This window comes from Panthera tigris, chromosome D4 (assembly GCF_018350195.1).
Source record: "Panthera tigris isolate Pti1 chromosome D4, P.tigris_Pti1_mat1.1, whole genome shotgun sequence".
NCBI lineage: Eukaryota > Metazoa > Chordata > Mammalia > Carnivora > Felidae > Panthera > Panthera tigris.
Genome location: NC_056672.1, coordinates 79,817,264 through 79,845,236, shown reverse-complemented (window position 1 = coordinate 79,845,236; position 27,973 = coordinate 79,817,264). Strand labels below are relative to the sequence as shown.

Genomic DNA, 27,973 nt, shown 5'->3' with positions numbered 1-27,973 from the left:
TAACAAAAAGATCAAAGCAAGATCTTGGAAGGCATTAGTGGGTCTACAACTGCAGGGGATGGAAATTTTCACTATACTCTTTAGAAGTGATTATTGCTTTCTATGGCCTAGTCATTCGGTGGGGCAGAGATTGGCATCACATTATTTGAACAAAATTCAACAGGATAAATGGTCCTAAAAGTCACTTTCCAAGTTAAAGTGATGCTATATAGATGACAGATAGATAGACAGAGTTCCCTATGTATACATGAATCTACACGGCTATTCATTCACACATAGAGTGAAAAGTATGATCCATCATTTGGTGTATATCTCTAAAAGTAAAATCACACGGGACTTATACTTTCTAAAACCTGCTTTTCTATAATGTTTGACATTTTTCAATAAGCTTGTATTACTCTTATAGTCAGAAGAAGAAAAAAAAGCTATACAGATTTACATTTTTTTTTAATGTCAAACTGTTTATAAGACAAAGAAAAATGTACTGATTGGGGCTGGTCCCCTCCCTCTCTTGAACTCTAGGTTACTTATCTAAGAAATGGGAGGGAGTCCAGGAAGGACTCAACTGATTCTGTGGGGCCAGGGGCTTCTATGACTCAGCCCAGCCCAGGTTTTGTTTGAACAAAGGGTTTCAAATCACCCAGCCATGAGGGGTCTCTAGGGTTCTGTCTGAGAGGCAGAGGAGGAGGAGGGGGATCTCCAGATTCTGAAAATTGCAATACTTTTCAGGGTAGGTGGGTTGCAGAACCAGAGGGGCCAGGGCCTATGACATATGACAGCCCTTTCTAGGCCCTCCTGTCCCCTCCGTGCCCCTTCTCACACCCCGAGGACAGAACTGGTTCTGAGGAGCAGGCTTTCACAGAAACAAGTCTTGCGTAACAAAGTCTGCTCCTTAGGGATCTATAATTGATGAGGGCTCCAGGCCAGGAAGCTTGGGCCTGCCAAGTGCGGGGGCAGCTGGAGGACTTGCAGAAGGCAGCAAATAGGACTGGCCTTGGACCTCCCATTTCCACCAGGAGGAGCCTGGGCCTTTCAGGACTGAAGTTCCAAATCCAGGGCCGGGCCAGGAACTCACCCTACAGAGCATTCGGCAGAATATGGTCCAAGAACATCCTGGAAGACGCACCAGAGGGTAGCGGATGCTTGCCACACATGCAGATTCCTAGGCCCCATCTGCACTAAGATCAGGGACCAGGGAGTCCAGAACGTCCACCGTGAGCCAGTTCTGTGCTGGGCGCTTTACACTGAATCCCAGCTCTGTCGCCTACCAGCTGCAGAAGCTGCTAACCTTGCCCAGAAGTTAAGCTGCTGTGTCCACACAACAGCAACAACAAGCAGGCACTGCTGTTACAAGGGCTTGATAAATGTGCGAGAGCATATACCCAGAGGCACGTGACCGGCCCAAAGCCTCACAGCAGTTAGAGGGGGTAGCCTTGGGGCCTGAACCTCAATCTCCCTGACTCCTGGTCAAGTGCTCTTTCCACTTCCTGTTCCAAGAACTACAAAAAGGCCTGGTTCTTCTCCAGCTCTGGGGTCTGGGTCCCAAGCTTCTCACCTCTTTTTTAAGGTACCAAAGCCTCCTAAAGGGCTATAGGAAGAAGGGGGAGCAGGTCAGCTCAGTAGGAGGAGCTGTGGGTACAGAGAAACTGGCCAACAGGGGGCGCTGGATAGGCACCGGGGCATCCAGCCTAGCTCCATCCAGCCCGGGCCTGAGTCCCTGTTCCCAGAACCCACCCTACTCTTTGCTATCTCGGTCGCAGCGTGCTTTCCCATTGTCCAGTCCCCTGCGCCTCACCTGAGCAGACTCCTGCTCAGACCCCCAAATACCACCCAGTTGGCACAGAGGACCCTAAGGCCCTGACAGGGGCAATGACTTCTCGAAGGTCACACAGCACATCAACAGCACAGACAGGGCTTCACCCCTATGACAGACCCTGGCTCACGAGAGGCAGGTTGGTGTAGTGGAAAGAATGCTGGGAGTCAGAAGATCTTGGCTCTGGTCCTGCCTCTAGGACTGACTTGCTGGTTGACCCTGGGCCAGTTGCTTAACCGCTCTGTGCCTCAGTTTCCCTCCCTACCTTAAAATAAGATTTTTGCACTCTGACATTAAGGCCCGTCTGGCTACCAAAGCTCGTGATCCCCTCCCTATCCTGACCGAAGACAACCCCGGCTTTGTAAAACCACACCTTTCCCTGAACGCTTCCAAGGTGCCAGCCCTGCGCACGGTATTTCCCAGCCACCCTTCACCAAATCCTGTCTCCAGGCCTGAAGGGCAGGTACCACTGGCTCTCATGCATCCAGAGAGGAAAGGAGGCTCGGAGAGGCCAAGTGGCTTGCTTGTCACACAGCACAGTAGGGCAGAGCCTCTCAGGGCTCCTAGCTTGGTTTTGCTCAGCCCCACCTGGCCGAGGATTGGGGGTAAGGGCTGTGTGGGTTCAGACTCCTCAGAGTTCAAGGTCAAAGAGGATTCTAATGAACATAATGAGGAATGAAGTCAAGGCTGCCCTTTCAGATACCCAATATGGGGCCCTCTGTTGGCAGGACCTACGAACTGAGAGGTGCAGGAGCAGGACTGGGCCTTGCCCTGGGGAAGCAAGCGGCTGGATGTCCACCCATGGCCCACCCCTCACTGCGGGGGCTAGGAAGACAATCCTGTGAAGTGACACATTTTCTTCTCTCCATTTTAAGATAAGAAATCAGAAGCTCAGAGAGGGAGTGTAATTTGTCTAAGGTCACACAGCTAGGAAGGCCCAGGATTCAAACCCAGGGCTAGCCAACTCCAAAAGCCGAGCTCTGACCTGTCTGCCACCCCAACCTGCAAGGCTGAAAGATGGATGGGCCTGAGCAAGCTCTGCCATTGGTGCATCCATCCCTGGCACCCAGACCTACCTTGTACTTGAGGCCAGACTTGAAGTAGCCCAGGAAAGTGGCTGACTCGAAGCCCTGGACCTCACGGTGCTGCACGGCTCGACCATTCAGATAGTCGTCCAGCTGCACGGTGAAGATGGCGGCCGCCCCGCTCTCGTCCTGGCTGCACTCATTGCCTAGGGGGCGTCAGAGCAGCATGAGCCTGGCTTCGCGAAAGTGGACCCAGCCTCCCAAGGAGGAGGAGTCCTGAGCCCCCAGCACTGTCCAGGCCTGGCTGTAGAAGCTGGGCAAGCCCCTACCTTCTTTGGGCCTCAGTTAACCCATCTGTATAAGGGGACGGCAGGAGGCCGGACTCCACGAGTCTCCAAGAGCCCTCTCAGCTCTGACACATCCTCCTACACTCACCTCTCACTCATTCCCCTGCACTCCCTCTCAGACCTCTAGACAAGAAGTCAGGCCTGGGAGCAGTGGCTCAGTTCACAGATTAACAAAGTGAGGTGCGGAGATGGGGGGGAACTTACCGAGTCCTGGAGCAGAGCAGGGGCTCCAGGCTCCTGACTCTGCAGGGCAAACCGGGGTGTGGCTGGAGCTAGACCAGAGAAGTGTGGAGGGGGTCCGGGGGCTCCAGGTCAGCCCAGCTCTGAGTGCCACGGTAACCTGTCTAACCCTCAAGACACTCCCGGGAGGTAGGGTGTGCCCTTTCCAGAGGCACTGAGTGGCGCCAAAGGGCAGAGCTGGGGTCTGAATGGGGGCAGGCGGGCTCTAGAGTTTCCAGACCCGCAATGTCTAGCCAAGGGGAAGGCACACGCTCGATGCTCAGCAGTCACTAAGTCCTCCTGGGGGACTGTGCCTCAAGGTCTGTGCTTTACGGGGAAGGGGTGGCCTCACCCAGCCAGTAGTGGAGGTCATACTGCAAGTTGCCATTCCTCAGCTGCACCGTCTTCAGGATGACATAGGCGTCGCCCGTGAAGAAGTCTCCATAAAGGTTGGGGGGCACGGGCACCAGGTCGAACTTCTCCACACGCCAGATCTGCAGGCCGGGCTCCTTCCCTGCCTTGAGGAACTCGGGGTGCTCCACCACCATGCTGCTGGGCTGCAAGAGACAGGCATGGCCTGAGCGGGGGCAGGAGCCTCGGTGGGGAGAGACCCCGGGGCACGAGGGAGGGTGGTTTCCAGCCCCAAGAGCATCTCACTTGAGCCTCTGAATCTCCCCACCCCTGAGGCGAGTCTACCCCCGTCTCTGTGAGCCAGCGAGCAAACAGGGCAGAGTTTAGGCTCCAAACCCTGTCCTTGACCAGAGTCTGTCTCGCCTACTCAGCTCACCGTGATGCAGGGACAGAGGGCTCCACCTCTCTTCTCCCCTCCCTTCTTAGTGCCAATTGGATGGGACAGCTGAGGCACGGAGAGGTGAAGTGACTCTGCCAAGGACCCCCAGCTAGGAAGCGGCACAGGGAACTGCTGTAAACCCCAAGAGCATAAGCTCTGGAACGAAAGGGAGACCCCCTCACATGGCAAGGGTAAATCTGGGGGTCCCCAGGGGTTCAGTGGGTTCCCTTCCAACACCGCAGTGGCTCCTAGAACTAGAAGGGTCCTCAGGGAGCTCATTATGCAACCCCATTCTGCAGATAGGGAAATTGAGGCCCAAATGGGGGAGGGTAGTGGCCCAAGGTCACACAGCCTTTTGCTTTTGCTCTTTGGAAGATTTCCCATACCCCATCCATGTCCCCATCACCCTCCCAAGAAGGGCCTAGATGACTGAGCCCAAGTGGCCTCCTGCGCTGTCTGCCTCCTCCCTCCTGCCCCCCCAACGTCCCACCCCCAAATTCCATTTCTTGGAAAAGGTGGAGAGGACGCAGCCGGGGTCTGCAGGAGCCTGTTGGAGAGGAGGCGGTCAAGGATCGGGGGAAGGACATCAGACATGCACAGGGGCTAGAGATGGGGCAGAGGCAGGATGGTTAGCCTGGAGCTGGAGGGCAGAAATCAGCAGGCACAGGTCACCTCAGGCCGGAGGACGGATCTAAGAGAAACCAGATGGGGGGAACTCAGGCAGAGGGGTGGAGAAACACGAAGGGAAAACAGGAGAGAGGAGGAGAAACCAGACAGGACAGAAGAGACAACAGAAAAGGCAGAATAAATAATAGGAATGAGCATAAGCAGGCAGAAGTGAGATCATACAAGAAAGAGGGGGGGAAATCCTGGACAGGGAGAGAGAAATCAGACAAGAAAGAGGTATCTGAAATGAAATCAGAAATCAGAAGAGGGGAGAGAAATCAGGCAGACAGAAAGAGAAATTAGACCAGGAAAAAGAGCAATCAGGAGGGGAACAAGAAATCCGGCCAAGGTGAGGTTAGCCTCTAGGGAGGGAAACAGCCAGGCCCCCTGAGGCTCCCACCCCCTTCCACCGGAGCCCCAGAAGCAGCAAGAGATACTTACAAAGCAACAAAACAGTTTTTCCATTCTAGACCTGAATTACTCCCCTTTTCCTAGCGCTGTATCTGCAAGAACTTACAATAGAGAGTTACTCCGGGAGCCCCGGGCCCCCCGGGCACTCACCCGCGCCTCGGGCACCCGCCCCTGGGACGCCCTTGCCTGGGACGCCCTTGCCTGGGACGCCCCCCGCGACGCGGTGGCCGCGCGAGCCAGCGGCGACAGCGCGCACAGCGCCAGGACCAGCGCGCAGAGCAGCGCAGGTACGGAGTGGTGCGGCGCCATGGCAGCGACGGCGGCAGAAGACCCCAGCCCGCAGCCGCGATCCCCCGGTCACCGACCCTTTATAGCCGCCTGCCCTTCCCACTCAAGCCGGGACCGCCCCTCAGGGAGGGCGCGGGGCCCCGGAGGGGCGGGGATTTGGCCGGGCGGTTGGAGACATGAGGGATTCAACCCGGACCGACCCAACCGGGCGTGGCTGCCCCTTCACTCCTGCTCCCGGGCAGCAACGAAGCAACCGGCCCGGGGAATTCAGCAGGCGCCCACGCAATGCACACTACATGGGTGCGTGCAGGCACCAAAGGCGGGGAACCCAGCTCGGCCTCCTGTGTGCCCCACACGAGCCCCCTCCCCTCGCTGCCCCTAACATCTCCAGTAAAACGATGACAGGAACTTTTATTTTGTGAACGCTTTCCACACATATGAAGGCCAGCACCTCACAACATCCTTTACAGAGCAGGTCCTATGAACAGCCCCACTTTACAGAGGGGAAAACCGAGTGCAAGGTGGTCAAGCAACTTGCGCACAACTAGGAAAAGGTACAGCCCAGAGTTGAACCCAGGCAGTCTGGGGGAGAGGCCCACCTAGGCCGCCTGCAGCTGCGCCTAGCTGGGGGCAGGAGGGCAGGGGGCTTGCCTTCACTGCACCGGGGAGCAAGCAAGACTCCCGGGGGGCTGGGTAGAGCTCTCCAGTCCTGAGATTGCACACGCTACTCTACTTGAGACCGCCCTTCTTTCCTTCTTTCAAAAAGTGTTTCTTTTTATCACAACCTACAGTCACCTATTTGTACAAAGTTGTTCCCCGTCAACCCCACTCACTGCCCCCCAGAAACAACCACTTCTATCTACCCCCTCTGGGCTGGCTGATGCTTGCAGGGCTCACCTTCACGTCTTAAATAACAAGCCCTTATTGGTTCTTGTCGTTGTTGGGTTTTGGGGAGGGGGCCCAACAACCTTTTGGGTTCTTTTTTCACTTTAAGGTCTTATCTATTGGCTCCCTGGGGGGGAGGGGGGGGGAGGGAAGGCAAGGATTCAAGTCTCTTCCTCACTCCCAGGCTCCCTTCCCACCCCTTCACTGTCCCGCTAGAGGCACCCAGTCAGTGGGTTCAGACAAGTACTATTCTGACTCACGCAGGCCTGCTTCCCACCTCCACCAACCCCTCTCTCTTCCCTCCCCCAACTCTGCTGGACCCACTTCTCTGTTTCCAGATTCTCTTCCCTTCCTCTCTCCTAATAGCCTAGTGCAACGAGAGGAAGAGAACTGGGGAGCTGGAGACCTGGGTTTGATCCCCGCCTCTACTGTGTGTAAGGTACTTCATGCCTCAGTCTCCTCATCTACTAAATGGGTACAGTAGTTACTGAGGATTAAATCAGTCTGTGTGTATGAAAAGGGCCTGGCCTGCAACTAGGTAAACGGGAGCTCCTGTCCCCATTCCCACAAAGCTATGGTCACCTATCCCAGCTCCTAATGGAGCCCAGTTTCTATTGAATCAGGCTAAAGTTTACCCTGTACCACCCACAACTTCCTCCCACTTAAGGGGGTCTGTAGGTCAGATAAAGAGCTAAGGGAACACACAGAGAGAAGGCAATTCAGACTGTAGGGATTGCTAGAAGACTTCATGAAAAAAAAAGGACTTGTGCCCCAGGCCTCAAAGAGCAAGGAGGAGGCAGATTGAGAATAAAAGACATTCTAGGGGAGGGGACAGCCTGGGCAAAGGACAAGCAAACACAGGCCACATCCAGTGAGTAAGTAGGGGTCCAGTCTGAGACACAGGGAACAAGAGGAGATGAGAGGCTGGCAAGGTCACAGGGGCCCTGGAGCCCCACAAGAGTCTGCAACTTATCCCAGTGTCTGCGGGGAGCCACGGAGAGATGCCCGAGGGCTCAGGGCTGTGTGCCCAGGCCCTGGCCTGCAGAGGCTGAATTCAGGGCTCTTCCCTCTCCCTGGGGATTTGGAGGATTATAAACCTCCCCCAGTTCCCAGATGCTCTCGATGTAAGCATAAACCGGTTTCACCTCTCTGCATAGCAATTTAGCTCTGTGAATTCGAAAGACCCAAGGCCACAGAAGTCCCACTTCCTTCAGTATTCCTTACAGAGAAACACCAAAATATACGTGCAAGGATGTTCACTGAAGCATTGTTCGAAGAAAACTGGAAAGGACCCAAATGTCCTGGTTAAATAAATTATGGAGCCACCATACAATAGACCACTCTGCAGCTGTGAAAAAAGAATGAGCTAGCTCTGATTGTGCCTGGCACACAGTAGGCACACAGTAAGCAGAGAGAGACCTCTAAGCACAAAACGAAGCAAATTGTACGAGGACTATCGTATGACTCCTCGCCTCTTTTTTTATAAGGGTGGTGGTTTTTGCATGCATCCTTCAAAAGTCAAGGAGGGTAAACACTAAACTGTCAAGGCAGTGTGCTTGAAAGGGGACAGACCAAGGGGGAGACTTTCACTTGCAAATCCTACTGTGCCTGCCTGAGGCTGGGGTCACTGCAGTCGGCCTGGGAGGACACCCAAGGGTGATGAAAACATTCCAACCCTAGATAATGGTGATGATCACACAACAGAAAAATCTACTAAAAATCGGACTCCTAAACACTCACAATGGGTAAATTGTTACCGTATAGAAGTTACACCTCAATCTACTCACCTGAAAATAAAACTAGCTGTAGGGTTTAAAACTATTTCCAGGTATGTATCCATGATAGTTTTTGTTTCTTTTAAAAAAGAAATAATACCACTAAAAATATACTTAAAGTAATGCCCACTCATTGGACAGTTCAGAAAAGACAAACGAGTAGGGAGAAGAAATCTCATCATCCCAGCCCCCAGAGTGAAAGTGAGTTGGCAGCTGGCCCAGCTGAGCGGTCCCTTCTGGAAGAGTGGCCCTGACCTGGCCAGTTGGTGATTCACAGAGGGCTGCTGTGGCTTGGCCTTGGCCCCGGGGGGTCACCGACTACCAGCCCAGGGTCCCTGGCCCCCAGGTTACTGATTACCAAGGCCCTACAGCTCTGGAGCCTGGGTCCTCAGCACTGGAGACCTGGTGAAGAGACCCTGGCCCCAGCCTCTGGGGAGCCCGCAGCCTGGAAACTCTTGCTACAGGGCAGTGATGTGTGTGGGCTGTGATGGGCCAATATGGTCTCACACTGCTCCCCGCCTGGAAGACGATGTATGAGTTCAGGACAGTGGGGGATCTCAGTGCAAAAGAAAGACCCCTAGGTAAAAATGAAGAGGCCCAAGTGCTAGACCTCCTTCTGCCACTGACTTCTTGGATGACTTTGCATAAGTCGCTGTCCCTGTCTGGGCCTCAAGTCTCCATATGCCCTATGCACTGGGGCAGCATGCTCTAAGATGCCTTCCTGGCGGCAGCATTCCCGGAAACTGTCTGTGCAACCATATCCCGAACCTACACATCTGTGAGCCTCAGTGTTCCCATCTGTAAAATGGGGGCATTGGACCAGCTCACCTCCATAGGACCCTCTCATTCAGACGGTCCAGGGCCCCTAAGCTGCAGAAGGAGGCACCACCATCACCGATGGCAGCATGCCATCTCACCTCTGGGTCCAGACATCTCTGGGAGAAGAGAGGGAGGAAAGGCAGGCAGGGTCCAATATGGAGTCTCCTTACAGCAACCAGAGAAAACAGGCATTGAAGTTCCCATGTCACAGATGGGGAAACAGACTCCGCGAGTTTCATTCACTTGCTCAGGGCCACTCAGCTGGAGAGAGGCACCGCTAAGACTCAAACACACGTTGGGCTGGCTCTAATCCCCAAGGGCTGTCTGGGGAGACGAGGCAGAACCCTCCAGGCGTCATCCAGCCTAGGCAGGGAGCGGCAGTGACCCCCGCAGTAGCTAAGCCAATCAAGGCCAGGCCAGCCCCGACAGCCAGCAATCTCTGAGGCAGTCAACCTCACCCCCTTCCCCACACACCTCCCAGGCTGGGGCAGGGGGTCGCAGGAAAACCTGCTAGGCCCCCCGCACACCTGTATGAGTACCCAGGACAAAGGCATGTCCTAGGAAGACCCCCGGGCTATGGCCACTGAGCAGACGGACTCTGCCACCCACAGACACTCGGGTCGGGCCTGGTTTCTCTGACTCGGGAGGTAGCCTGGCTCTGCCACCACTTGTCCGGAGAGCACATGTCCTAGTCCCTGCTCTCCTCTGGAACTCACACGTCCCTTTGACCTTTGATCTTGGGTGTTCCTGGTTCCTGCCCAGAGCCGCACACACAGTAGGCAGCTTTTCAGTGTCTTCCGCAGGAAGGAGTTATACAACCATGTCCCTCCCCTGTCGCTAGACCCCCCTCAACTAGCTTGGCCCTGCTCCCTGTGTGACCTCAAGCTGGTCTTCCCGTCTCTCTGGGCCTCCCAGGGCAGCTACCAGAGACTGGAGGAGGCGGCCTCGCCCTCCGCCCCCGGCCACTGTGTACAAAAGGCCTTGGCCGGGCCTGGAAGACGCCACCCTGTTCTTTTCTCTTCACCCCAAACACTGTTGTGCTTGATTTCTCAGGCAGCCGGCCACTCCTGGGAAGCCCTCACTTGGAGCTTGTTTGCTTTCTGGCTCACTGCTGTTCTCTGGGTCCTCCTGGGAACACCCACCCCTCTGGCCCAGGATTTTGCTAATTGGGACAATAGTCAGTAAACAGAGAGGCCAGTTATAAAACCCAGTGAAACTGAGCAGGGCCTCCGTGAGGTGTGGGGAGCCTGTGGCCTTGAAAGAACATGCGTTTCAGAACCTGGGAAACTCAGCTCCTGTGATTAGGGCCTCAGCTTCCTTATCTATAAAATGGGAGGATAACACCTGGCTCACAGAGAATCGAGGAAGCCCAGAGGCCTGACACACAGGAAGAGCCCCCCGCAAAGTCAGCATCCTTCTCCCTGAACTGCCTGGTTTCTTTGCACAGAGGCCTCTGTTCAGCATGGAGACATCATGTGCGAGCAGTGTGGGGGTGCGGTGCAGGAGAAAGCTTACAGGTTCGACAGCCTCTTGAGTTGAGCTGTGTGACCTGGGAAAGGTTACTTTCCCTCTGAGCCTTGGGTCTATAAATAGGGATAGGGAGGCCCGGTTCAGAATGGTTGGGAGCTCTGGAGCCAGAATGCTGGCGTGAGTTACACAGAGAAGGACTCGTGAGCAGCCATGTTCATTAGTCCATCCTCTTCGTAGACAATGACTCCAAGGACAAGACTGTCACTTCTCAGAGTCACACAGCAAGTACCTGGCAGGGCAGACCTAGAACCCAGCTCTCGACTCCCAGGTCCAGAGCTGAAGCCTGAGCCCGTGACAGGATAGCGCTCCCTGGAAGAACCAGCTGAACCTCTGCCTTGGCCCAGTCTACCACGGGTGTGGACAGCTGTTGGGGAGACGGCCAGTAGGGCTTGGCTGACGCCACCTCCAAGAGACCAACGATCTCAGGGACTGAAGCCACTGGCCCTTTTCCAGCTTCCGGAGGTAACCCCACCTAGTGCTGAGAACCAAGACGGGACATTTAGAGGGGGCCTGGCCGCACCACTTCCTGACCCCGTGCCCTGGAAGCAGCCAGATTTGGCCACGGCCGTGGCCCAGCACCCTTCCTGCCAGGGTCCACTTCTCAGTCTGTCTCCCCTTCCCCAGGGGAGGAGCTGGCCCTGGGAGGCTTGGCAGGCCAGCGGCTGGGGTTGTAAACAGTGACAAAAACTGTATCCCAGCCCCTTTGGCACTCCACAGCCCACCAATAGGGGAGACCCGGGCACAGACACAAATGTGCAGCAGGACAAAGAGGGCCCGACTGCAGGCATTGTAGCTATGGGGCCCAGTAGAAGACACAGACACGGTCTCCATCTGCAAACCTCTGGGGAGGCAGGGCCTGTGAGCCCCAAACCAGAGCCAGAATGAGCAGAAGCCATGGGAGGCAGCCCCCTGCTCCACAGAGGAAGGGCTTCCCAAGAGGGAGAAAAACCATGTGCATGATTGTGGAAAGAGCACCTGCCAGGAAAATCTGGGTTTGAATCCCTGACCTAGCACTTCCTAGCTGTGTGCCTTTGAGCGAGTAGCTTCTGCTCTCTGGGCCTCAATTTCCTCATCTGTAAAATGGGGATTATAATACCTCCTTCCTAGGGTTGCTGTGAGAATTCAGTAAGGTAAGATACACTCGAGGCTGAGCGAAGTGTTGGGCGTACAGTAGGCAGCTATTAAAAAAGGCTTTGGTCATTGTGTGCTGGTGGCATGGGTAGGTGTCTCTCTGAGACTGAAGTTCCTTATATATAAAATTGGGGTAAAAATACCTTTCCCAAAGGCAAGTGGAGGGGACTGAATGCGAGCATAAATGTGGAAGATTCTAAGACCATGCCCAGCATAAAACTCATGTTCAAAAACGCCACTTTCTTTCCTCCTCTTCTGGAGAAGTAATGAGCCGCCCGGTGGTGACCCAGCCAAGGGGACTCAGGTGACAAATGAACCAACTCATCTCTAAGGACCCTTCGGGCCCTGGGATCTAGGATTCTGAAAGAAACGGCAAAGGCAAATAATGTTTGTGCATTTGGCCAAGTCTGCGGGTCAAGTTGATCTTTCACCACGATCCACCAGGAACCTTAGAAGCTCCCTAGGCTAATAATCATGCTGGGAACAATAACAACAGGACATCAGAAGATAGTGACATGTCCCTTCTGCTGCAGGCTCCAAACGAAGCCCTTCTTTGTGCCTGAGCCTCGCACAGCCAGCCACAGCCAAGACTTCCGCGCGCTGGGCTCAGGCAAGAAGCACGAGCCTATCCACCTGGGTATCAGTCTACATCCTGCAGGCAGAACTCTCAAGAAACACAAATGCAGCAGGTGTGGGGCAGAGGAGAGATGACAGAGTCCGTGAGCGGAGGCCAAGCCCTCATGAGCTCAGGACACGAAGAATGACCAGCAGGGTGAAGACTGTACAAACTCGTATTGAACAGAGCACAGGGCAATGCCCAGTGTGAGTCTGAACAGCCCAGATCCCCACCACAAGGGCACTTGGGAACGTGGCCTTTCTTCAGTGCTTCAGTTTCCTCCTCTATAAAATGGGGTGATGATTCCTACCCTGTAGGGTGTCTGGGAGGATTGAAGGAGCCCCTGGCACCAGGCTTGGCATGCAGCAGGTGTTCAATAACCATAACATCCAAAGACAAACTCCCGGCCTATGTCCAGGCCCTGTATACACACAGCTCACTGGCCGCATATCCACCCTCGACCTCTACCTCTGTGTCCTTCCATGCAAAACAGGAGAGGGCTGGGGGGCCCAGCCAAGGCCCAGAGACCCAGAATGGTTGCTGATGCCAGGGATGGGGAGGCATCTCAGGAGAGGGCCTCCAGCCAGCACCTAAAGAGCCCACCTTGCCTTCCAGCTGCCATGAATCTCTCCTCATGACACCCTGCCCTCTTTTCTGGTCTGCCCTCACCAGAAAGAATAAGGGCTCTGGAGTCACCATCTGATCCCAGTCCTATCACTCATTATCTGGTGACCCTGAGCAAGTGACTCAACCTCTCTGAGCCTATGTCCTTGAGTACAGAGTGGTCAGATGATCTCACAGGCTTGCCAAAACCTGATCCTAGTCAAAGTCAGTTATGGAAAAATTCCTAAGCCCATAGCATGATGAGAGATTCTTTGCAATTTAGCTCAAACTTTTACCTACCATAGAACTTCCAGAGATGCAAAGATATTTTTTATTGCTACTAATCCTTTTAATTGTAATAGTTTTGTGGGTTGTTGTTTTTTTTTTTTTAAATACTTTCCCCTCTTAAACATAAGCAGAGGTATAATAGTGGAATGCTTTTGTTCCTTTTCCGGCCCAGAAAATAATCACAACCAGCTGGAAGAATGAAACAAGATTCAGCACATACTACCCAATGGCCGGCACAGTCGGGCTCCGGAATGGGCGCTGTCTTCTCTCCGGGCTTCACCTGCATCCAGGCACCTGCCCAGTGACCAGCATCACCCTGCAGGCATCTGTCCCTCCGGGGGCTCCGGGAACCCTCGGTGACACTGTGGCCTAACCACAGTCATCCCACCAAGACACGACAGGAGGGCTGAAGCCAGAGCGGACGTGCTCCACCCTACACACTCTGTGCCTCACAACCCCACACCCTACTTCCCAACCTCACATCCCAGGACTGTGCTAGGTCAGGGTCTCCATCTGTCCTCGGGAACCACTGCACCAGATTCCTCGCTGCCATTATCCATAGAGATTGCATCACTGCTTACTCAAGACCCTTCCATGGCCCCCAGCGCGGACTGGAAGTCAGGACCCCCAAGCGTGGCATCTCAGGCCCTCCATGCTCTTTCAGCCTCGTCACCCACTGACTCCTCCAGCAACACTCTCTGGGCCACCTAAACGTGCCTCTAGATGCCAATTTCCGGCCTCTAGAAGAGCTGGGGTCTAGCCTCAGCTCTGCCTCTGCCTCGGTGTGACCTTGCCTCTCGGAGCCTCGGGCTCCTCATCGGGCTTTTGGGGCTCCCGTGCAGACCAGACAAGATAAGGCGGTGAGCGCCAGGCGCCAGGGGGCCCAGGAAGTGCTAGCCTGGAGCCGCCCTCCAGGCACCTGCAGCCTCTCCTTGCCCTCTCACAGCAGCTGGTGGCTATCTGCTTCTCAGCCCCAGCAGCTGTGCGTGCTCTCTCCTAAGTCCCCGGAATGCAGACGTGCTTGCAGCCAGCAGCGGCAGCCAGAGGGGAAAGCAGGAGGGAGGGTGGCTTAGAGGAAAATCACTGGGGTCTGGCCCAGCCAACGTTGGTGCTCACAGCTGCCTCTGAAAGAAGCGGGGGCCCGGCAGGCTCTTTCTGAGCCAGGGACTTGGTCCCAAGCCTTGACCCCTGTCTGAGCTCACAGGGTGGTAGGGGGTACCCTGGGCCCCACTCCTCCCGGACACTCCCACTCTCTGGCATCCAAAGAGACAGGAAGGAGGAGGCAAAAAACAGACAGGCCTTTGTGAGAAGACACAATTGGCCCCTGCTGCTTCGTGCTGGAGCCCCAGGCACTGACACGGAAAGGGTCCCTCCGTGACCCAGGAGCCTGCTCCATTGCTACGCCCCAAGCCCTATGTCCCAGCACCCTGTACACCGTGTTCTCTGTGCCCCATACCAGACCTGTGGTCCTCATACCTTGTCCTGCGTGCGCCCCCTGATGCGCGTTCCATGCGCTGCGTCCCATGTCACTTACACCTTACATCATGCTCCATACAGCAGGTCACACAGTTGTCTGATGCCCTCTGCTCTACACACCAGCTTTCGAAACACCAGGTCCTGTCCCTTGAAAGTGTGTGCCACAAACCTTGCGCTAAGTCCGTGAATGGTGTCCCCCACTCCGCGATTCCCATCTCTAGGGTAATGATTAAGGAGGCCAGACTCCCAGCCCTTCTGACTGTTGCCTATTCGACTGAGAGAAGTTACCTCCATAGTCGGTGCCTCAGTAACTTTGGCTATGAAATAAAAATGATACGAACGCTCACCCAGGAAGAGTTGTGGCGGGCATGAAAAGAGATCATGCATTAAAAATGCTAAGCCCAGCACGTGGCACAAAGTGAGTCAATACAATGTTTGTGAACATTGTTATAAGCACACCCAGGTACCTGTACTGCCCCCTGTATACTGCGTGCCAGGCTCCCACATGCCTGGCTCACACGATGCATCAGACATTCCACCACATTAGCGAAATTCAAACAATAAGCTACAAGAAGGATAGGATTATCCCCTCTCCTATGGAGGAGAAATCCAAGGCTCAGAGAGGGGCAGTAATCTGCATGAGGTCACACAGCTAGAAAGAGTGAACCTGGAGGGGCACACATGTCTGGGCACTCAAAGGGACAGAAAGGAGATCACTGGTGGGCTAGTGGGGGGGGGGTGTGGAGACAGGCATCACTTAGGGATGATCAGGGGTGATGAAAATAGTGTCCAACTGCATTGTGGTGACGGTGACAGAGCTCTGTAAATTTACTACAACTCACTGAATTCATTAGAACAGGTGAGTTATGTGTATGTAAATTACTTTGACAACTTGCAGGAATTATACTTCCAAAAAGCTGCTGCTGCTGCTGCTGCTGCTGTTGTTGTTGTTCTTTTTAAAGCTCATGCACTTCCTATGCACCATTCTGCCAAAACGTGCAGCAAAAAAGTGAGTACAGACGGTCACAGAGGCTAAACAACCTCTCTGAGGCCCAGCCGGGAACAGCCTTGAACGGGGAGGTTCCCAAACACCTCTGCAGCCCAGGTGTGCAGCAGAATCCCTTAGGGAGCTCCAGAACCCGTGGATTCCCAGGCCCCACGCCCAGCCTCTGGGTGTGTAGGTCAGGGTGGGGCCCAGGCACCTGGGATTCTGAGACTTAGCCTGGACTGGGAGCCACTCATCAAAGCCCAGCATCTTCTTTCACAGGCGGGAGAGGGGACTTGTCAGACCCAGTCAATCAAGCAGTGGGGAAGCCAGGGCTGAAATTGGGGCCCCCTTCCCTGTCCTTTCTCTGTTTCCCTCCTCCTCCCTGGCCCTCAGCCTCCTGGTGACTCAGGGGTCTGAGTCATCCTGTGGCACCACAGAGGAAACTTAGGAAAAACAATCCCCAAACAAAGCCTCCCCTGATCTGCGGAACAGAATAAGCCCAGGAGGCTAAGAGAGGGAGGAGAGAAGAACACAGGGTGGAGGTAGAGACCAGGACCCCAGAAAGACTTGGTCTCTCCTACTGGCCACTGATTTGTGTGGGACCCTACAGAAGGCACTTCCCTGCTCTGAGCCTCAGTTTCCCCACCTGCAAATAGCACCTACTACTGCACGTAGAAGCTTATTATGGACCCCACGACATGATAAGTTTTTGTAAGCTTTTTCTTACGTAATGCTTCCCCAAAACCCATGGCTAGCATCATGCCCATTTTACAGGCAGGGAAACTAAGGCTCAGAGGGGTTCAGTCCCAGGTCACATAGTTAGGAAGTACAGGGCAGGGTCTGGATCTAGGGCTATCTAACTCTGAAGTCTTGCTCTCACTCCTACACCCCTGTAAAGCATACCTCCTGCATGTGTTGGCATGCAGTTCACATCTCAACAAAAATAAGGTGAAAGGCCATGGTAGGTTCTCAGCTACAAACGCGTCTCTCCTTTCTGTGTCAGGCCTTGTTTCAGGACCTCCTGGCCCCGTGGGGAGCACACAGGAACTTGGGTAGTCACTCAAATGGCTCTGGGCAGTGGGAGCACAAGGCAGGGAGCACCCAGGGCCTAACCAGACAAGGAGGAGGAACGTTTGTGCAGAGCCTTGAAGAACGAAGGGAGGTTTGTCTTTGGGAGCTGGGAACCACCAGGCAAGTCAGGAGGAGGGAACAGCAAAGGCAAAGGCTGGGAGGTGTGACCCACACAGAGCAAGGCAAACACTCGAGGGGCATGGCTGGGGAAAGGGCCCGAGTGCCAGGAGTCCTGGCCTGCTCCCAGGCAGGAGGGAGAACAGGATCAGAGCTGGTGTCATCTCTGCAGAGGGCCTGGCTGGCCGCTGACACGGGGGTCAGGAGTAGGACTTCCCCTGAGGCCTACCTGGAGCCCCTCCTCTGAGCAGGCTTCGGGGACCACCCCAGATCCCTTGCCACTCACCCATGGGTCAGAGTCTCCCCCAAGGGCCTCTTCCTCGGCCATCGCCGGGCCGGGCAGAGGGTAGGCGAGCCTCTCCCGACCACATCGACCTAATCGCGCAGGCCTATAAATAGGACCCCGTGGCTTAGTCTGAAATAGCTGTGCCAGGCCCAACTCCACAGGCATCACATGGGCACACGCAGTTCCGGAAATGGTCCTTGACACATTGGCACATTAAAACCCAAAACTTCCTCAGGAAACCATTGTTTCATGCTTTAATTCACTTTCTTAAACAAGAGGCAGTGGGTTAGGGAGAAGAGCCCACCCAACTCCTGCTGATTACTGGCAGTGGCCCTTGTGACCCCTTCTCTGCTTCCTACTCTGGGGGCCCTGAGCAAGCCACTACCTCTCTCTGGGCCTCAATTTCTCCAAACGTAACTAGGGTGGTTGGATGATTTTCTTAGGGCCCTTCTAGTCAGGATACTCCCTGGAAATATCTGGGAGACCCCCTACCCACCCAAATGCCCATCCCATTGTTGCCTCTTCTCCAGTTGACTTGGGAATTTTTTTTAAATTATCAGCATTAAAAAAAAATGAGAATTGCAAAAGGGAGAAATGAACAGGTCTTTGCCCTGTCACTGAAAAGCTGGGTGACCTTAGATGAGTCACTATCTCTCTCTGGGCCCCAAATTCCTCAGCCATAAGATAAAGATGCTGGTGAGATGATTACAGATTTGTGGCCACACAGGACCCCCAAGGGGCAGATTACAACATGGATGGGGCTGTTATCAACCGACAGGGAAGTAAAGATAACCAAGGTTATCAGCGTGCACCAGGCATTTGCTTCGAACTTTACTCCCCACTCAGTTAATCCTCAACAACCCCCTTTCCCCATCTCACAGATGAGTAAACTGAGGCTGAGGGATTAAGAGATGTGACTAGCAAGTCGGGGCCAGAGAGATTTTTCAGGCTCAGACCCGTTACCTCTGGAGCCCAGGATGTAACCACACTCGGTGCTGCAGTGAGATGGGTGCCGGCGGCTCAGGAGTGCCGACCAACAGGGACATAACCCAACAAAGGCAGGGGACAAAGAGGGGAAGAGCGTTTTACCGTGGGAGTGACAAGGCTTTGCCCAGTGACACTCATTGTCTCCGACCAGTTTACGACGTTGCCCCTCCCGTCTGCCCTCCTCCCCTCCTCTCACCTGCTCTCAAATCCCAATGTTCAAATCACTCCTCAGCTCAAAACCTGCCCACGTCTCCCTGGCATCCAGAGGACGGAGACCCTGCACCTCCGGCCACTCCCCACCTCAGCCCCACATTCCTGCTTCAGCTACACGGCTCACTAGTCCCTAGGCACAGTGGCTCCAGGTGGCCGTTGCCCACGCGACTCCCTTGCCCAGAATGTCCAAGTGCCCCCTCAGCCCGGTGCCTGGCACAGAGTAGGAGAAGCCCTCTCTGGCTCCTGGAGGCCCTGGCATTTCTCTCAGTGCACTCCGGGCCTCAGCCGCCGCAAATCTGGGTCTCCAAGTGCAGGGTGGGGTCCGATTCACCTCCCCTCTGCAGCACAGAAGCTCAGCAAGGGTTGGCTGGGTAAATGAAAAGTTGCAAAGAGCAGAGAGAATGCTGAAAAGGGCACATTTCCCAGGACAGACCGACACAAGGCTTTGACAAGCCTCAAAGCCTTGACTGAGGCACAGGGTCAGGACACCACGCTGTGGAAGAGACAAAAATTACACCCTAAGGACGCATCAGAGTGGGAACTGGAGCCAGCTCTTTCGAGGGCTCCTTCTAATCATGCAATCTGGGCAGGTCCTCTCTCCTGCTTTAAAACTTTCAGTGGCGCCCCAGCGGTTTAGGATAAAGTCCAAACTCTGGCCCTTGAGGGCCTGCATGCCCAGATGCTGCCTCGCCTCCAGTTCCTTCTGCAGCCAGGCTTTCTTCCAGTTCCTCAACGACTCCACATGCAAACACTGTTCCCTCTGCCTGGGGGCTCCCTCCCCTGCTCACGCAGCCACCTGCGGCCCCCTGTCCAGGTCTGGGCTTTCTCGGGGAGGCCTCAGTCATGTGTCCCGACAAAATGCCACCACGCCCACCAACTCCATGCGCTCTCATAACCCCTGTCACTTCCTCCTCAGCTGAAGAAAGGCTGGGTCTGTTACCTGTATAACGGCTGACTATCAGACCCAAGACGGTACGGCCCATGAGGGATGGGAAAATCTTGTTCTTTGCTGATTCTCCAACACCAGTTCTGGGCCAAGCATCTGTCGACGCACACACGGTTGAATGAATGAGTGAATGAACAAATGAACCTATATGCGTAACTCAAGACCAGAAGGTGGTTAGAATCCGGGTGAACATTGGATGCAGGAAAATTGGGCCCCGACTAAGAAGATCAGAGAAGTAGGGAGATAAACTGAGCGGGGCAGCCTCCCAGGAGCAACAAGGAGAGAGTGCTTCCAGAAGAAGGTAACCAGAGAGGTGGTACGGGGAGACCTGAAGAAGTGCCACCGGATTTTGACAAGTAGGAGGTCACTGGGGCCACCCTGGCTGAACCAGAGTTCAGCGGAGGGGGCATGAGGCGGGGGCACACTGCCAGGGGACAGCAGTGAAGGGGGCAGGGTAGCAAAGCTCTTAGTTAACAGGTACGCAGCTGGGCCTGAGCCGGTCTGGCCCTGCACGGTCTGCAGAAGTGGGGAGAGCAGGAGACAGGTCCCTCTGTCACTGTTGCCAAAGGCACTGGCATGGCCTAACACTCTTTTTGGTGACAGATCACTTGGGCCAATTCAGTTTTGGCAGCTGTCAGGCCTCAGTTTCAAAAGCGGAAGCATCAGAACCAAGACAGGCCCCAGATCCCTCCTTTCTGGGCAGCCTCAGGGCTGGCCCTTCGTCTGCAGAACCCTTAAGGTGCAGCTGAAGCGAGCCAAGTCCCATCTCTGGGCCTAGCGGGCCTTCGAGCAATCCCAGGCTTCGTGGACAAAGCATTCAGGAGACCATCAAAAGGCAGCTGTATCTAAGCTCTGGGAAAGAGGAACAGCAGTGACGACTGTCCCTGCCCCCCCCCCCCCACCCCGCAAAGCCAGCTGGGTCACAGCAGATGAGTAAACCCTGGAGTCATTCAGCCCCTTCTCCTTTTGGCCACCAAGGGTGATGTCATGAGCTGGAGGGGTGTTTTCCAGACGGTTGCTATTGGAAATTCGCCTTTGCTGCCGCAATGGAAGCTGGGCTTTCCCCCTAGTCGTGATCCTTCCCATTTCACAGTTCACAAAGCTCGTTAGCATCTATAAGCTTCTACAGTCCTCATGACAACCTTGTTAGGTGGGTGGGTGGGAGACCAATACACCCATTTTATGGGGGGAGAAACGGAGGCCCAAGCTGGATCATGAAGTGGGTCTCTTGCTTCCAGCCCAGAACTCTGCATGGCAGCCTCCTGGGGCGGGGTGGGGGGAGGGGGGGGGAGGGGGGGGTCAGTGAATCTGATAGTCAGGTGGGCCCCACCAGCTGTCCCAGGTGGGGATGACTCATCCACCTGCCCTGTGACTCACACAGCTTGAGTCCGCCTCTTACGGTCAACAAGCTGGAGGCTTGGCAGCCACGCCCCCGCATGTTCTCACCTCTCCAAAGCCTCCAGGGAGAATTCCTGTACCTCCAGGGAATCCACCCTCTTACGGAAGAGCTGACAGAGGCCCTGAGAGGGAAAGCGACTTTCCTCCAGCCACACTGTGAGAAGTAGCACAGCCGGGATAGGGCCCAGGCGCCCCGGCGCCCAGCCCAGCCCTTCCTTGTCTCTTCCCCACAGGATCCCGCCCTCGCCGGTGAGGAGCAAATGAGGCAATGGGCAGAAATGTGCTCCGAGCTTTACCAGAGAAACCTCGGGGACTCCCTTTGAATCCACTGTGGTGAGCAGCGGCTGCTTCCACTGGCCCCTCCAGACTCCCCTGGGCAGCCAGAGCTGGGCTTAGGAGGACTCAGGGGTGTGTGCACTGTTGTACCTACCTTGCAGGGCTGTGAGGGGGAAGACGGCTGCTCCCGGCAGAGGTGCTGGGACCACGGCAGAAGCACTGATGTACAAGGGGGGTTATCAGCACGACCTGTAAACAAGGGGCCAAGAATCTCAAGGTCAGGTGCTCCAGGTCATCTGGTCAAATCCACATCTGATACTTCTACTCATCCCCAGAACCCCCCACCCACCATCACACAGCCCCTACTTGCACAGCTCAAGCAACGGGGAACTCACTTCCTGCCAAGGCCGTAAGACCATCTGTTGAAGAGTTTGGCTGGTTGAAAGAACTGTTGTTAGGATGAGCTAAAGTCTCTCTCCCTATGGCTTTGACCTGCTGGTCCGAGCTCTATCCGCTCGGATTACCCAGAAGAGGTCTGTCACCCTGTTTCCCAATGGCTCCTTAGAGACAAAGACAGTGATCTTGGGCCCCCCAGGTCTTATACAAGTTGTATACCCCCTTTCCTCCAGCTTTTCCTGAGATGAGGTGTCTGGTTCCCTCTCTCCTCACCTTCCCCAGTCAGCTCCAAATGAACCTTGTGCCTACTGCCAGCACAAGACCCAGAATTTGACATTCAGGCAAGCTCTCTCCAGGGCAGGGCAAGCAGAACTCTCACCTCCATCATTCCAGATATCATGCCTCTGTTAATCCAACCTAAAATGCCATCTGCATGTAGGCAAACCCCAGGGCATGTCTGAATTCTGCTTAGGGTCAATGTCAGAGCTGTGGTTCAGGATTCTGGAGTTAGACAAAATGACCCCTCATTTAACTAACTGTGTAACTTGATCAGGTTACTTCACCCTGAGTCTCAGATTTCTTCTCTGTAAAAAGAAGGATTAGGTCAGAACTTATTCCATAGGCTAGCATAAGGATTAAATGAGATAGAATACGTCAAGGGTTTTGTACGGTACATAGGTTTACTGACACTTAATTAAATCCCTAAGCCTTTTTTTAGAAATTATATTTTTCTCATTCTGTACTTGTGCAACTTGGGAACCCAAGCTGTTTACGTGGTCCACTATTGTAAGACCATATTATCATTATCTGGCAATAGGTCTTTCTCTCCTACCAGGCTGTGAGCCCTGCCAGACAGCTTGGTCTTTGAAGCCCCGCACATGAGCTGGCAAACAGCAAAAGCAGTGGGTATATGTGCTAGAAGACTGAACAAAGGACCAGCCAAGATTGGCCCCACAGTGGATGGTGCAGCCCAGCCCTTTGGGCCCCCGCCTTTCAGGGACAAACTGGATCTTCACCCTTCCCCAACGCCCCAGAGCCCCAGGCATCTACATTCAGGGGGGCAGCTAAGCAACCTGGCTCCCGCCTGCCCTGGAAAATTTCTCTGCCCAAACCAGCTGCTCCAAGCCAAGGACAGAGTCCAAGATCCCAAATGCAGTGGGGCGCCCTACAGGCTCCAGGGATTAAGACACAAATGAGCCCTGTTCTCAGCTGACGGTCAACGGCCCAGGCATTCCTGGTGTATTTCTGCATTGTGAGTGGCAGACATAAGCAAGGCAGGGCATCTGAAAAAGAGGCTGGGTGCTTCTCTGGGCCCCACAGTGCCACCTCTGTGGCCTTCCTCAGAGAGTTCCACATGGATCGATCAAAGCAGAGTTGGGTTGGGTTGTGTTCCTGCAAATGACTACTGACCTCTCACTTCCTGTTCATTCTGTGTGAGGATAAGCCTTCGAAATCCGCTCCCCCTTTTCTTCTACACACCTCCAGATCACACCCTCACCCTCACTGGTGGTGCTATGTTTGTTCCTGAATGTAACTTGCTCCTCCCCCTGGTGCTCCCCATGTCAGCAACAGCACCACCATCCACCATCCACATGCTGGGCCAGGCCAGACCCCAGGGCAGCACCCTCCTCAACCTCCCCTGCTCTGGCACTCATGCCTCCCGCACCACCTCGCCCGGCCCTGTCCTGCCAGCTCTACTCAGATGCATCGTCTTGTCCCCACCCCCACCGCCAACATCCTGGTCCAGGCGCCACCACCACTCTCTCATCTGGGTGACTACAGTGCTTGCTTCCCGACCGGTCCCCCCACCTCCTCTCTCCCCTACGGTGCAAGCCCAGACCACGCCACTCCTCTGCTCAGACTCTTCCATGGTTCTCTTAGAGCCCCCCCCCCCCAGATCAAGTCCAAGATCCTCAGCGAACTTTTCAACGCCCTTCATGATCTGTCGCTGTCAGTCCCCTGAGCTTCAGCCTCTTTAGTTCCTCTCTTCCACCCACACCCCTCCAAGCTCCAGCCAGGCGAAGCCGCACTCTGCCCCGAGTCCTCTTGTAATCTTCACACAGAGTCTCCTCTGTTCTAGAACCCTCTTCCATCCCTGTTCGTCACTTCTCCTTCCGCTCATGATCAAGCCCAGCTTTCCTCCAGGAAGTCTGCTGTAACCTCCCCTCCCCCGTGAGGGTGAGCTCCTTGGAACTCCCACAGGCCTCTACTCTTCCTTGTCACACTGCATTACTTACGGTCCCTTTCCAAGTCAGCCTTCCCCGTTAGACTAAGATCTGCTCCCATGGATCCGAGTACCTAGCCTAAGGCCGAGGCCACCATAGCTCAAGAGTCACCGAAGGAAGAAGCTATGTGCATATACACACGTGTGCACACGTGCGTAGACATATACTCATGCACATGCACATGTTCACAGATGCTGAGAGTACAGGTGCTGCCATCTATGGGCAAAAAGAGCATTACACTCTTTCCCAGGCTGGGGACACTGGGAGCCCCAGGGTTGCAAATTTGGCTGGGTTTAGAATTAACTCCAGCGAGCTCCAAGTTAGCCTATTTTCCGTTCTGGACCTTAAGGCTGCAGCAACTTAAAAACAAGGTCCACAAACCACTGACTCTAGTCCACCGCCCACATGCTCCAGAGGGAGCCATAAAGAGAGATGTTTCTTTCCAGCACTCACCATCCCAGCCTGGGGCCCTGGGGGCGCCTGTGCTCGATTATATCTCAGAGAGGGAGAAGGCACAGAAGGTTAGAGCTGCCCACCCCAGGAAAGGCTGACCTTCGTGTAGACAGTTCACTATTAGTGAAATTGTAAGTCACCAGGAAGCCCATTTGTCTAAGGTGGCTAAAGAGGAGCTTTCGGCCCTGGGGGTGGGGCTTGGGGGGGGGCAGGGGGGAGCTGAAGCCAGAGGTGTTTTTCTCCTAAAAGACTGCTCCCGGCATATTGGGAGGACTGTTTCAGATTTGGTGGGAGAAACATGATATCTGTCTAGTAATCCCAGAAGGGTTCAAATGGCCACCCCAATGACAACAGTTATTTTCCGAGCAGCTACCAAGTATCAGACTCTTTACATACATTCATATCTCATCCCCATGATACTCGGCCAGGCAGGTATCATGGTTCCTATTTTGTGAAGGAAGGATACAAGCTCAGAGAGGTGAAACCATGAGCTGAGGGTCACACAAGATGTCTGTGCAGTTCCCACAAAGTCAGGCTGCCTCCAGGCATCTTGGTCTTGCTAAATTTCAAGCATTAAGGCTTGGCCTCATGCATACAAAAAAAAAAAAAAACAAACAAAAAAAAACATAAAGCTTTGGTTACTCTAGATCAGGAGTTAGCAAATTTTTACTGTAAATATGTTAGTAAATATGTTCCGCTTTGCAGGCCACATACCTTGTCTGTTGCATATTCTTCCTTGTTTGGTTTTAGGTTTGAGTTTTGTTTTGTTTTGTTTGGGTTTTCAGGGTGTCTTTTTTTTTTTTTTTTTTTTAACAAACTTTTACAATGTAAAAACCATTCTTAGCTCAGAGACATACAAAAACAGGCTGGGGCCTCCCAGAGGCTGTGGTTTGCAGCCTACAGACACGAAGAGAAGAATGTCTATAATCTTAAGTATAAAAACTTCTGCTGGAAATGTTTAAGACAAATGCTAGGTCCTTCAGCTGTGTTTCTCCTGGTTCAGATGGTTTCCTGCTGAGTCGCTCTTTCCTAAAGAAGGCCCCTACCTCGCTCTGCAATTAGGCAGCAAAATATTTCAAGGACTGTTCAGATTCTAGAAACTCATAGCTGTGGACTAAACCGTCTGGTTCCATGTTGGGAACAGAAGAGGGAGGCAAATACTATGGGTAGGAAGAATCTCAAAGATCTAGGCTCTAGTCTGGGCTCTTAATAAGGGATTTAGAATCTTACTCGGCAAAGTGTTAACTCTGTAGCAGCTTCTGTACTACCTGGGATCCTACGAGAAACGCAGAGCCTCAGGCCCCACCCCAGACCTAACGAACCAGAAACTGCATTTTCACAAAATCCCCAGGTGATTCGTGTTCACAATAAGCTTGAGATCTGCTAGAACATCTTTCATGTCCACATACATTATTGTTAATACAACCCTTTCCTTGAGGAAAGAAAGGGTTTATTTATTTATTTTTTTTTTTTTTTAATTTTTTTTTCAACGTTTTTTATTTATTTTTGGGACAGAGAGAGACAGAGCATGAATGGGGGAGGGTCAGAGAGAGGGAGACACAGAATCGGAAACAGGCTCCAGGCTCTGAGCTGTCAGCACAGAGCCCGACGCGGGGCTCGAACTCACCGACCGCGAGACCATGACCTGAGCTAAAGTCGGCGCTTAACCGACTGAGCCACCCAGGCGCCCCGAAAGAAAGGGTTTAAAGACATCTCTCTTCATGTCAGAGGATTAAGTCTCTGACCTACCCTCTGCACCAGGGAGCTCAAAAAGCACCCTATTTGGGAAGCACAATCGACAGACCAAGACCTGCCATTGGGTCATGAAATCAAACCTTCAACTGGCAGAAAAGTAGAACCAGGAGAACTGGAGAAGGTGCCATTCTCCATTTCCCACTGGGGGGAGACCAGTCACAGAGGGAAATGACTTTCCCAAGAAGACACTGCCAAGGAAAACTAGGGGTCTGGCCATGGTCAGGTTGTTTAATCTTCCCAGGCATTGGGTTAAACAACTGAACTCATTTTGGCTGTGTGCTTTACGACAATCAATTTCTGTCTCTGGGGTGCATGGGTGGCTCAGTCGGTTAAGGGTCTGACTCTTGATTTTGGCTCAGGTCATGATGTCACCATTGGTGAAAACAAGCCCCACTCTGGGCTGACAGTGCAGACCCTGCTTGGGATTCTCTCTCTCTCTCCCTCTCTCTCTGCCCCTCCCCTGCTTGCACACACGCACTGTCTCTCTCTCTCTCTCTCTCTCAAAATAAATAAATAAACATGAAAAAAATAATAATAATTAAAACTTTTTTTTTTTTTTTTTTTACAAATCAAATACATTATTTCATTTCTCCAATCCCCCAGACTATTGGAATAAAAGATTTTAAATAAACACGCGTTTCTCTACTTAGGTAGAGACTACTTCTCAAACTCTTTTACCAATTAAATTTACAGTCCTTAATAACATGGGAAAATATGTCTGTCGCAATGCTGAAGAAAAAAAAAAGAAGTCAGAATAGAAAAATTATAAATGTGGTATGACCACCATTACGTAGGGGTAAAAAAAAAAAAAAAAAGTGCTGAAAATATCGGGAAGGAAATGCCCCCAAATGTTAGCAGTGATTATCTCACATTGGCAGAATTATGGACAGTTCTTTTTTTTTATTTTATTTCCTAAATTTCCTATCATAAGTATTCATTATAATTAGAAAAAGAAGGGAGGGGAAGTCCTTGGAAGAAACACCCCGTTTCCTATGGGTATCCCGCCCATCCCACTTCGCCACTCCCAAAAAGTTAACTAGTGTTTACTGTGTCCATTGAGGGCCCAGCCTCGCCATAGCGCTTACAGTAAGGGTCGGACCCCACCCGGAAGGCTCACATATACTGTCTCTCCCATCCCTGGTAAATAAGCCAGACCCAGATGTTATCCTTGTAGAGGCGGGAAAGCAATAGCACTATTTGCTTAAGTGAATTTAGCAGAATAAATAAATCCACCCCCACTGGCGTGGCCCCTTCAGCGAAGTTCCCGGAGACAATCTATGACTGAAACCACTTCTGGAGCCCCCTGCGGAAGAGCCAGCGTCTGGGATGCTGTTATCCCTTAATCTAAGCATTGGGTGAAAGAGGTGCAGAGGGTCTCTCTGAGGCAGGACAGGAGGGACGAGGATGGGGAGGCCGGGAAGGAGGCTAGATGGCCACGTGGCCCCTGGGAGCTCACGTCTCCACACTTCACTTTCCTTATCTACAAAGTGGAGCCCATCATGACAACCCCAGGGCTATTGTGAGGCTCAAAGAAAAGAAGGTAAATCATTTCATCTCTCTAGGCTGAGCCTCGGTTTCCTCATCTGTGAAATGGAGTCAGTATCTCCTCCACAATAGGGCTGTTAAAAGATCACACAAGACAGTGAACACAGCAAGCATGCTCCATACGGTGGCCATGATTCTTATTGCTTGTAGAACAGGGAATAAGATACTTAAATGAATCTTAGGCCTCAACTTCCTTATCTGCAATATGGGGCAACCAATTCAGTCCACGAAGACCAAATTCATGAACAGCTGGATCTCCAGCTAGCACTGGAGTAGGTCAAACATAATAGGCTATGGACTCACTTGGAGGTGCACGTTTGTGCACTGAGCACAAAGCCTTCTGGCTCAGAGCCCCTCAGAGCCAAGAAAGCTTGACGTTATCCTGCCCACCCCTCTAGCACAAGGTGGACACGGTGGCACAAGTCACTCAGTACTTTGCCAGTGACAAAACCAGGACCCAAGTCCGGGCCTTCTGCTGCCCAGCCTCGCTCACCACGCCTGCTGGTTTTCTCTGCCCTGCCCTCAAATTGCTAATGTGGTCCCGGGCAGGACAGGGGACAGCAGGCCTATGGTAGGGGAGCATGAGTGGGGGAAGGGGACAGGGAAGGGGAAGCCAGAGAGCAGCAGGAACCCAG

The 27,973-nt window shown here is 53.4% G+C and overlaps 1 protein-coding gene across 3 annotated transcripts in view; it reads right to left on the bottom strand.

Moving 5' to 3' along the window:
* Positions 1 to 27,973, bottom strand: part of GSN (gelsolin) — a 53,572-nt gene that overhangs the window by 21,890 nt on the left and 3,709 nt on the right. Inside the window, exons 2-4 of one of the 3 annotated variants that reach the window (XM_042963550.1) lie at positions 21,119 to 21,213; positions 3,757 to 3,961; positions 2,890 to 3,044 (exon numbers count right to left, since the gene is read on the bottom strand). In XM_042963550.1, the coding sequence (XP_042819484.1) occupies positions 2,890 to 3,044; positions 3,757 to 3,952 (351 nt within the window). In that variant the 5' untranslated portion in view covers positions 3,953 to 3,961; positions 21,119 to 21,213. Of the gene's footprint in view, positions 1 to 2,889; positions 3,045 to 3,756; positions 3,962 to 5,421; positions 5,638 to 17,144; positions 17,255 to 21,118; positions 21,214 to 27,973 lie in introns of those variants that run through there. The other 2 variants (XM_042963547.1, XM_042963549.1) reach the window with 2 other exon arrangements.